Source organism: Dipodomys ordii, unplaced genomic scaffold (genome assembly GCF_000151885.1).
Source record: "Dipodomys ordii isolate 6190 unplaced genomic scaffold, Dord_2.0 Scaffold130, whole genome shotgun sequence".
Lineage (NCBI taxonomy): Eukaryota > Metazoa > Chordata > Mammalia > Rodentia > Heteromyidae > Dipodomys > Dipodomys ordii.
Genome location: NW_012267346.1, coordinates 2,640,638 through 2,652,102, shown reverse-complemented (window position 1 = coordinate 2,652,102; position 11,465 = coordinate 2,640,638). Strand labels below are relative to the sequence as shown.

The following is an 11,465-nucleotide window of genomic DNA, read 5'->3' as shown; positions in this document are numbered from 1 at the left end:
AAAAAGCTGGAAGTGGCGCTGTGGCTCAAGTGGTAGAGCGCTAGCCTTGAGCTGAAGAGCTGAGGGACAGTGCCCAGGCCCAGAGTTCAGGCCCCATAACCGACAAAAAAAAAAAAAAAAACCACCACTCAAGAGGGAGAAAGAAATGCTGAGAAAAAGTTCTCAAGGGAATGAGTACTCAAACCCTACTTTTAACATCCTACTGTCAGAGGCTTCAAGCAACATTACAGTAATAATTTGATCCAGAAAATTCTCACCCTCCAAAGTCTGGGACAATCATTCCCTTATATATGTAACATGTGCTCCAGTATGATGGTAATTTGTCAAACAGATGGTAATTACAGTCTGTCCATGGCATCAGACTGATGCCATGTTGGCTTGAGGTCTGACAGTGCAGATTAATTGCTGCATGGGTTTATCTATACAGCTGCACTACTCAAATAACATCTTAGTGTCACATATATATATTCTAGGGCAAACTACTGAAAACAGCAATAAATCCAAAACCCCAAAATAAGCAATTTGCATAGTTAATATTTCATCTTTAGCAATTATCTTTGTTGCTTCACTAATCTTTTCCTTACAAAAATTACCTTCTGAAGTTACTCAAGAAGGGAAAAGAACCATTCTCTAGAATAAAAACCACTAACTAGAAAGATAGCCCCAAAAGGAAAATTAATGGAGTTCTTAGGAGGAAAAAAATTAAAATCTCAAAAATATGACTTGTGGCACTAAAGCAAAGTCTATACTAAGTCAAATTCAAGTATTAAAAGAGTGAATTTTGCCATCCGCTAGTGGCTCATGCTTGTATTACTAGCTACTCAAGAAGCTGAGATATGAGGATCACAATTTGAAGCCAAGCCCAGGCAGGAAACCCTGTGAGATGCTCATCTCCAATTAACCACTAAAAAAAGGTGGAAGTGAAGCTGTGGCTCAAGTTGCAGAACATAAGCCTTGGGCAAAAAAGCTAAAGAACAGCTCCTAACCCCTGAATTCAAGCCTCAAGCCCCAGCACAAAAAAGTAAGTATGAGTTTTTGCTTTTCTCTATCTCAGTGAAGAATGAGGTTGAGTTTTGTTTTTTGTTTTGGCCAGTGTTGGGGCTTGAATTCAGAGCTTTGGCACTGTCTTCTTTTGCTCAACGCTAGCACTTTAGTACTCGAACCACAGCACCACTTCCAGCTTTTTTTTAGTTGTACCGAGGAACCAAACGTAAGGCATTATGCATGCTAGACAAGCACTCCACCACTAAGCCACATTCCAATGTTCAGATTTTTGATGGGGACTGCATTGAATATATACACTGCTTTGGGCAGTATTGCCATTTTCATGATATTCTGCCAATCCAAGAACATGGAAGGTCTTTCCATTTCTTTGTCTTCTTCATAGTTTCTTTCATCAGATTTTTATAATTTTGCAAAGGCCTTTCACATGCTTGGTTAGGTTGATTCCTAGGGCTTTGGGGTTTTTTTTTTTTTTTTTTTTGAGACTACTGTAAATGGAGTTGCTTCCCTGATAAAAGGCACTGATTTTGCCGGGTGCCAGTTGTCACACCTGTAATCCTAGTTACTCAGGAGGCTGAGATCTGAGGATCACAGTTCAAAGCCAGCCCGGGCAGCAAAGTCCATGAGACTTTAAAAACCACTTATAAACCACTAGAAAACTAAAAGTGGCACTATAGCTCACATGGTAGAACACTAGTCTTGAGCTGAAGAGCTGAGGGACAGCGCCTAGGCCTACGTTCAAGCATGAGGTTCAAGCCTCATGGCAGACAAAAAAAAAGGTACTGATTTTTGTATATGATTTTATGCTCTGCTACTTTGTAATTGCTCTAGCAGCTTAGGGGAAGAGTCCACAGGATTCTGCAGTATCATGTCATCTGCAAATAGGGATAATTTTATACCTTCCTTCCCTATTTGTATCCCCTTCCCTTAAACCATCATCAAAGAATCAATAACCTAATTAATAAATGGGCAAATGAGCTAGCTGAGCAAGAGATTTCTTAGAATAAATAAAAATAGCCAACAGACTCATAAAGAAATAAATGTTCAACAAATCTGGCCATAAAGAAAATGCAAATCCAAACACCATTGAGATTCCTCCTCACTCTAGTTAGAGTGGCCATCATCAAGGATACAAACATAACAGGCCAGCTTGGATGGGAGTTACCTTGGTTCAACGTCTCTAGAAGCCAGAATGGAGATTCCTCAAAATGCCCTATGATCCAGCAATTCTGCTCTAGTGCATTTATCCAAAAGATTACATACTAGGATACAGTAAAGCTACCAAGCAGAACTATCTTCATTGCAGCAATATTCAACATAGCCAAGAAATGGAATCAGCTCAGATGCCCCTCAACGGTCAAATAAATCAAAAAAATGTGGTACGCATACAATGGAATTTTACTCTTTCTAATGGATGCATTAGAAAGAACAATACTGCAAAGAAATGGAAGGACCTGGGAAAAATCATGTTAAGTCAGGCCCAGGGAGACATAGATACAGATAGACACAGACATAAAAACAGAGAGCTGTATCTGTATATGTCATATATATACATAAACCAGATATAGATATTGAAAGCCAACATACATGAGTGAATTTTTAAACTTGAACTGGTTAATAAATCCACCAGTTTGTTGTTGAATTTCTTCCCCCAAAAGTAAGAGCTCTTCATTTGACAAAAAACATCAAAAACGTTACTGAGGGGTTACAATAGATATTCAACTTGGGGACTCATCACAGCACATATAAATGAAGAATATTCAAACTGGGCACCATTGGCTAATGATTACAATCCTACTCAGGAGACTGAGATTTGAGGATCTAGGTTTGAAAGCAGCAGGAATAGGAAAGTCCGTTAACAACCCCCACAAAAAAGCAGAAAGTAAAGCAGGGAACTGGGTAGCCCACGCCTGTAATCCTAGCTACTCAGGAGGCTGACACCTGAGGATCATGATTCAAAGCCAACTGGGACAGGAAAGTCCAAGTAACCACCAGAAAACTGGAAATGGAACTGTGGCTCAAAGTGGTAGAGGGCTATCCTTGAGCAAAAGAGCTCAGGGACAGCACCCAGCCTTGAGTTCAAGCCCCAGGACTAACCAAAAAAAAATTAGAAAGTAGAGCTGTGACTCAAGTGGTAGAACCCCACCTTAGGTGAAAAAGTGAAGGCACCCACACATACGTGCACACACACCCAATGTTATACAGATACACACTTCAAGTTATATACATATATATGTTCAGTATATATGGCTCTGTAAATTTATTAGCTTTTCAAATTATATTTAATCTGAGTTCAAATATTAATGAAAGAAGGTTGGAGTTAAAGGGGGAAAACCTATTTTACAACAACTCAGAACTGACCTTGTAATTGACCTTTTTTTCCTTTGAAACTTTACATTTTTAAAATTCTAGCCAACTTTTTTTTTTATTGGGGGGGTGGGGGCTGGTCCTGGGCCTTAATTCTGGGCCTAGGCACTATCCCTAAGCTTCTTTTGCTCAATGGAACACTCTACCACTTGTGTCACAGCACCACTTCCAGTTTTTTTGAGTTTAATGGAGATAAGAATCTCAGGGCATTTCCTGCCTGGGGTTGGCTTTGAACCTTAACTCTCTGATCTCAGCCTCCTCAGTAGCTAAGATTATACAGGCATGAGACACCTGCATGTGGCTTCCTTATTTCTTATACATGTTCTGGCTTCTCCCTCACTTTTTTTCTCCTTCAGTCGTTCAATTTAACTTTTGTCATATAATCCTTTATTAAATAGTTACACATTCACACTGAGTACCAATGGCTCACACTTGGTGTACCAGGCAATCATCTCAGATGTAATAAAATGCCTAAAAAATAGGCTGATCAAGTGTCTAGGCAGGATGTAAGACTCTTAGCGCAAAAATTATCATTGCAAAAAAAGGGATGGAGGCATGGCTCAGCAGTAGAGTTAACTGCCAGGTAAGCTCAAGGCAGAGTTCAAACCCCAATAACCCCAATACTCCACAATTTTTTTAGAAGAGTAGTAGATTCTAAAAACATCTTTTTTCAAGTAATTTCACTGGATCTCTAATCATAAACACCAAATGCAGGTTTACTTTTTCTCAATATTAGGCTCCTCTGGTTTTTTTACCTTGTCCTTTGTTCCCTCCAATGGTAACTCTAAAGAACTTGAGATTCTACCTAAATAGAATAGCTACAAAATTATGTGGTTTTTTGTTTGGTTGGGGTTTTTTTTTGAGACAAGTCTCATTCAATAGCCCAAATCGGTCTCAAACTTGCAATCCTTTTGCCTTAGACTCCTAAAGGCTGGGATTGTAGGCATCTTATCACTCCTGGCTATAAAAACATTTTTAAAAACAAATGGTAAAATTCTACATACTATTCTCATACTTTAGTAGTTGAAAATTTTAATATATCCATTTTAATTACTTGAAGCTTCTTCATTATGTATCAATACGTATTTGACATTATTGAGAAATACTACTCAAGGGCTGGGAATGTGGCTCAGTGGTAGAGCGCTTGCCTTGCATGACTGAGGCCCTGGGTTCGATTCCTCAGCATCACATAAGAAAAAAGCTGGAAGTGGCGCTGTGGCTCAAGTGGTAGAGCACTAGTGTTGAGCTGAAGAGCTGAGGGGCAGCCCCCAGGCCTAGAGTTCAGGCCCCACGACCGGACCCCCCCAAAAAAAAAACAAAGAAATATTACTCAAATTATACTGATTCTAATTTCCATAGTCTGAATGTAACTTCCAAATACAAAGTATTATCCTAGAAATCACTTAGCAGCCAAGTTTGCCCTATTGACTCAGACCAAGTCCTATGGCCACCAGAAATACTTGTCTGCAAAAAGAATCAAACATCTACAATTGGGTACATTTTTTTACCTCCTTCAAAGCATACATACACATATATGGAGTTCAAGCACAGGCTGAACTACTTAGTGAGACCTTGTCTCTAAAACAAAAACTCCATAAAACTTTTCGAAAGCTGAACAAGGTGGCACAAGACTATTACCAGCACTATGAAGGCAGAACACAAGGATCAACCTGGACTACATAGTGAGTTCCAGGCTATTAACATTAAGTGAGAAGGCTATACAGCAAAGGCCTCTTAAAACAAGCTAGGCTAGGTGACTAACTCCTGTAATCCTCACTACTTGGTAGCCAACACAGGAGAAGGGGGAGAACTGTGACTCAAGGATGCAGAGAAGTTTGCAAGACTCCCTACTATCCAATGGCTGGGTAGGTAGCACATGCTTTACATAAATTGAGAACCCTCTTTTAAAAAAGGAGGGGAGGGGGCTGGGAGTGTGGCTCAACTGATAGAATGTCTGCCCAGCAAGAATGAAACTGCACATTCAAATCCCAATTACTGCTAAAAAAAAGTGTGAAAATATAAAATCATTACAACTTTTCAATAATATTCTACAACTAATGAAAATTGTTTTAATTAGTGACACACAACTAAAGTCTTCCTTTTACTTCAAAGTAATACATCTACCTGCCTCATCAGAAGACTTTCCAGGAAATGGAGACATCCCCTAAGTTCTAGTCATTTATTTTACTTAAAATAATGCTGAAAAAGTGGTAAAATATGCCAGGGCCTACCATCACAAACAAAAACCTCTACTTTCTCTGTTGGACAATTTATTGTTTGGACTTATTTCTCTCTTTGTACTTAAGTTCCTCACTGTCTATAAGAAAAACACTAAGCACTTAAAAAGGCAGAAATAGTTTTAAGGCTTGGCCTTATCACTTAGTAAACAAAGATCTTTAAATCCAATATAGAAGTTTATAAGGCTTAAACCTGAGTGGAAGGACTCTTATGAGGCAGCAAAATGCATAAGCAATTTTAAAACATTGTATTTCAATGGCCCTGAGTCCTATCTATCTACCGGAGGCCTCAAACCAAAACCCTCTGGCCTCAACCTCCGAAGGAGCTAGGATTACAGGCCTGCGCCACCAGGCCCAACTCTGTCAGGTACTATTCCAAAAACTTTCCTTTAGAAAAGATTTTTATTTAGAATGATCTAATGTGCTGACTTCATAATGATTTTCATTTTACAGATAATAAAATTAAGCAGAAGTTAATTGTTACAAGTCAGGGCAGACAGGGATTCAAATTTCCATTTCTATATTCACTGACAGTATTAACCATCTAGGATAACACAAATAAATACAAAAGTCAAAACTACTTAGTGACTTCTGCAATGAGTTACTCAACCTGAACTATACCTCCTTTCCAAAACTGAAAACACTCTAGCCATCAGATATCAGGCAAAACACTCTTATTGAAGCAAAGTATCATGTATAAGGCACCAAACAAAATGCCACACTATCACATAAACCAGGGTCCATATTAAAATCATGGAGACATTGAAACCTCTATATGTCCTTACATAGCTAATAGTTTTTACACCTGTCAAAGGGTTGTAAGGAAAAGAATTGGCAAGAAAGAACTGAGGATATAGCTCAGTAACAGAGCACTTATCTAGTAAAGGTGAGGCCCTGGGTTCAATCCCAGGGCAAGTAAAAAAAATTGGCAACAGCAGAGCCAAAAAAAAAAAATGTTTATCAAAAAAATAAAAAATTACTCACCCTTGACCTAAGCTACTGGTAGGGAGTGGGGTGATACCTCCCCAAGCCCTCCTCTCACTATTTCCAGCTTTTTCTGTTTATGTGGTACTGAGGAATCGAACCCAAGGATTCATGCATGCTAGGCAAGGACTCTAACACTAAGCCACATTCCCAGCCCTTCCTCTCCCTATTGTAAACAGTTAACACATAAATAGTTATGCTGTAAATAGTTAATTTGGAAAATAAGAAAAACATCCTATCATCTATGCTGATTCTAGGAGAGTTAACAGTGGATTCCTTAGACTCAGACCAGAAGAAAAACCTCCTGAACCTCACCTCCCACAAAAGGGCAAAAATGGTTTCCGCTCACCAGAAGGTGGCAGTAGGTTCTTTCAAAGGCAATTTCTGGTTTGCCTATGGGCTCAAAAATTTTTTGTGGGGCTATTAACAACAGCAAACAGCTTGTTAGCTGCCCCCCCAAAAGATAAACTAAACAGCTGACAACAATTAACCACATTAACCACATTCTCCTTAGCATAGTGTTCAGTCTCAACTAGAAAAAGTAAACCACTCCTTATAACTGTCTGGATAGAGAAGAATGAACAAAAGACAAATGAAAATTATTCCTTTCTAAATTTTTTTAAAGATATTCGGTCCCTTCAGTTAGGTAAGCAACAACTTCAAGATGACATTTATAAAGATCAGCAGTTAAAAGGAGAAAAATGATAGGTTTTAGACACTTCCCAGCAGAGGTAAACCAAAGTCTAAACAGGAAATTGCAAACCAGCTGAACACATGCAGAAGTTACAGGTACCGGTGACTGCACTAGCTAATTGGACTGCACTAGCTATGTGGCCTGATAGGCAATGGCAAAGATCCATACCTTACACTGCCAGACCTCTCATTCTTTTTCCAACTTCTACTCTCTCTATATATACATGTATATAAACCAAAAGCTTCATATTACCCGCCCCCCAAATGGTTGGACACTTAACAAGTGCATTCGTATTAAACATGCCATGTCATGAAGCTCCCTGCTATGCATGATGACTCAGCAGCTGCTGCAAAACATCCAATTGACAACCTAGGCTAGTAAATAGCAACTGGGTCCACTGAAGTTGCAGTAACTGGACTAAAAAACGTCCTGGTTTTTAGGATGGGAAGGGTGTAAGTCAGCAAAATTGGATGATCATTTTATATATTCCTGAATAATTTCCTCTGGTAGTTTTGTCCAGTATTAAAAAATACTGCAATGTGGATCAAGAAACCCCTACACATCTTTTAATCCCAATTCAAAAGCTAAAATATATTTTCTCTTGTAATTATGAAACTCTTAATTACAAAATGTTTTTCTATATGTGGCACAAGATGTAAGAAAGAAAAGTGATTGATTCTTAGAAGAAATAAAAAGCGTGTATGTCTAACTTCTATTCTGCAAGATTAAATAGCCAGGCTTGTGGCCTGTATTCTTATCTGAAATCTGTCTAATACTTTGCTGCTCCTCATAAAAACAGAAAACTGAGCATTCAGTACATATCTGCAAGTGGTATCACAAACCTGACATGGCAGGAACTACTTAAAACAAAAAACCACTTTTATTATTCAAAACTTTCTCCCAAATCCTTACTTTTAAAATGTTTTTATGATAACAAAACGTTAATGCATTATATTATCCAGAATAAAAATAAGAAGTCAAAACAATATGCAACAAGTCACCAGACCTTTTTAGTATACTTGTTTTAAACAAGTTTAAGTTAGACGTACACTTCCTACTTTGGAATCATTCAGAACTATTACAAATGGCTTCACTGAAATTATTTTAGCCTTTTTTCTTAATCCTAAAAAGCAACTTTTTAAAATCGTCATTTTCTCAGACTCAAACGTGTCCTTTACAAGTAAGATAAACTACTTTTCGTAAAGATCCATGAATGCATATGGTGGCTAAATTATAAGATCACCAAACGACTTGGCGCATCCACAGTACCTATACTTCAAGAATATGCCCCCATATTATTCAAGCACTGTGAATATGCGATCAGAGCTGGAGACCTGGTCAATTGTGGAGAATGGCCGATTGCGGCCTCCAAAATAAAGGGGAGGAGAGAATCAGGGAGGGGAAGTCACGCAGCAGAGCATAGACGTAAGGGTGGAGAGGGACTTTTAAAACGCCCCAGTGCCACGGTAAAGCACAACCCAGTTTGGGGGGGGGGGGGAATCAAAGGCAATGTTTTCGTTTAAGAGAGGCCCAGGTCGGGGGGGAGGGGGTAGGGTGAGGGGGGGGGGGGCGGGGGGGAAACCGAGAATTCCTTAATAGGCTGAGACTAAGTTATTCCTCTTTCCGGGTAACAGCGCCTCCCGCTCTGTGTCCCAAAGGCAGATTTACTCCATCATCAGTTTCCCCCTCCCCAGACAAACTTGAACACCAACAGCAGAACGAGAGAAGAAAAAAAATTACCAAAGTAATTTAAAAGACAATCTGAGGAGCCTCCAAACACAGTTTCCCCCTCCTTCTCCCCCCCCGCCCCGAGAAAACCTAACAGCGACTCGCTGAAAGAAAGAAAGAAAGAAAGACTCTCTCAAGCCTGGGATTTCTTTTCCCGCCCAGCGTCCCGCCGGGGAGAGCCCCCGGCCTGAAGGCTGGAGCCACACGTGTGCGCCCGGCCGGTCTCAAGCCCACTTCCGTCGCCACCCCCCCCCCGCCCTGCGGCCTGAGCTCCCGCCGCCTCACTCGGGCCTTTCCCGAGGTCCTCCAGTCCGCTCCACGTGGGGCGCCGCGGCGGCCCCCACACACGCCCTGATGACTTCCCGACCCCGCCGCTAGGCCACGGTGGTGGACCCCTGTACCTGGTGCTGTGGTCGCCCCTGCTGGTAAGGCTTAACTGGCCCCTGGTGGCAGCGCCGCGTCCGGATCTTGCCGCCACCGCCCCCTCCTATTCCTCCGGCTCCGGAGGCCATGGCGGAGCCTGGGCGTCTTCCCGCTCACGGGCGGGAGAGGCAGAGGCGGCGGCCTGGAGGCCGCCCCCGCCCGGCCCCGGCCACCAAGTCCGGCGGCGCTGGCCCACCCCGTAAGGCACAGACCGACACACCGAGGACCGCGAGGGCGCGAGCGGGAACCGAGAGTGCGCGCACGCCGGCGGGCGCGGAGGGAGGCGGCGGGTGAGGCCGGCGGTCGGGCTCCGCTCCGGCCACCAGGCGCGGCCCGGCGCGCCGGTGTTTGTCACGGTCTCTATGGAGATCTCTCGCGGGCGGCTCGAGCCGTTCCAGGCGCTGCTGAGGCCTAACTCGACCGCCGGCTGATGGAGGTTCTTCTTCCGTCGCCCTAGCCGTCGCTGCCGCAGTTGAAGCCGCCGGCGCCGCCTACTCCTTCCCTCCCCACCCCTCCCCTCCCCTCCCCCCCCCTCTGCGCACAGCGCCCGCCCCGCCGCCGCCGGCGTCGTCGTCCCTGCAGTCGCCGCCGCGGTTGCGCCTATTGCCGCTGCTAAGGCCGCCGCCGCGGTCGCGAGCCAGGGCTACGTCACCCGTCGGCGCCCGGCGCGCCTGTATCATCACGCTGCGACTGGGTGACAGGCCGAGGAAAGAACGGCTGGTGGAGCCCGCGCTCTTAGCCGCGCAGCTCGCTGGGAGACGTAGTTCCGCGCAAGAATACGGATTCTCAGAAGGGCACACAGACGCGGAAGGACATCGCGCAGCGCTGCCGGGCACAAAGCCCGGACTCGTTTGTTGGCTGTAAATTTAAATTCTAAAAAGGCATTTAGGGCTTAAAAAGGTAACGTCTTTCTCTGCTTCTTTTCATCAGTTAGGTGAGCAGATATAAAGTAAACCGTAAAATCAAACACTAGAGCTAGTGGTCAATTTATTAAAATAGAACAAAAAAAAAAACTAGTGAATAAACAATGTTCACGATCCTTAGGCCTAAAGCAGAACTCCAAACTATATGCAGCTTCATTAATCGTTCATTAGCATATAAAGGCTTTGTAGTCTCACACACAGGACTAGAATTCTGGCTTCACTACTCTTTGACCTTGGATGACTCAAACCCTGAGCCCTGACTCTTTTCTCTATAAAATGGAAACTTTAATATGCACCTCATAAAGTTGCGGTGGAAATTAGGTATAAGCAACCAGGCCGAGCACTTAGTATGTCTATTTCATGGTATGCCAGAAATGAAGGAAATAAATGGCTACAATTATAACCCATGTAGTCAGTTTACATTAGGGGTAACTAATATAGTCCTAGTAATAAAGTATACAAGTAGAATACATTTCAAATAGGAAGCATTGTATTTCGGACAGTAAATACTGTGAGCTAGACTCAAAGACTGAATCCACAAATTGTACCTTGCAGGAGTTAATAGAAAGGTCTGGATATGGTCGGCCCAGCCCTATCCTCTCCTTCAATCGGCAAGAAATAAAGCCCAAGAATGTAGGTGGCTCAGTAAGTAGAGCAGTCAAATCAAATACTGTACCCAAATTTTCTACCAGAGTTAAAACAAGTAGATAAATAATTAGGAAGAAGACTCTACTGAGAAAAACTATAGACTTTTTCATTTGAGATAATTATTTTAAAGTTTATGATAATTTTGGAATGCTACATAATTGAAATCTATCACTTACTAGCTGAATGGCCTTGGGAAAGTTACTGATCCTCTTTCTAAGCTTCAATTTTCTCATCTGCAAATAGAATAAATATCTACCTCAATAGGGCAGTGCTTTTGCTGAAAAGGTTAAGGTATATCTAGGTCATGATCATTCTCTCCATAGGAAGCATGTAATATCAATCAGAAGTCAGCTACAAATAATGTGCTCCATTTTTCTGTTACAGTCTCACCCTCAAATCACACAATCCAACTCACTATTTAAATCATTAATTAAATTATGAAACCAATTTAACAGAGCT

General features: G+C 42.1%; 1 protein-coding gene across 2 annotated transcripts in view; it reads right to left on the bottom strand.

The window, feature by feature from the left end:
* The window catches only part of Nup153 (nucleoporin 153kDa), a 59,270-nt gene extending 49,378 nt beyond the window's left edge, over window positions 1–9,892 (bottom strand). For both annotated transcript variants that reach the window (XM_013030441.1, XM_013030442.1), the window contains exon 1: window positions 9,414–9,892. In XM_013030441.1, coding sequence (XP_012885895.1) covers window positions 9,414–9,524 — 111 coding nt within the window. In that variant the 5' untranslated portion in view covers window positions 9,525–9,892. The remainder of the gene's footprint in view (window positions 1–9,413) is intronic.
* Window positions 9,893–11,465: the final 1,573 nt, after the last annotated feature.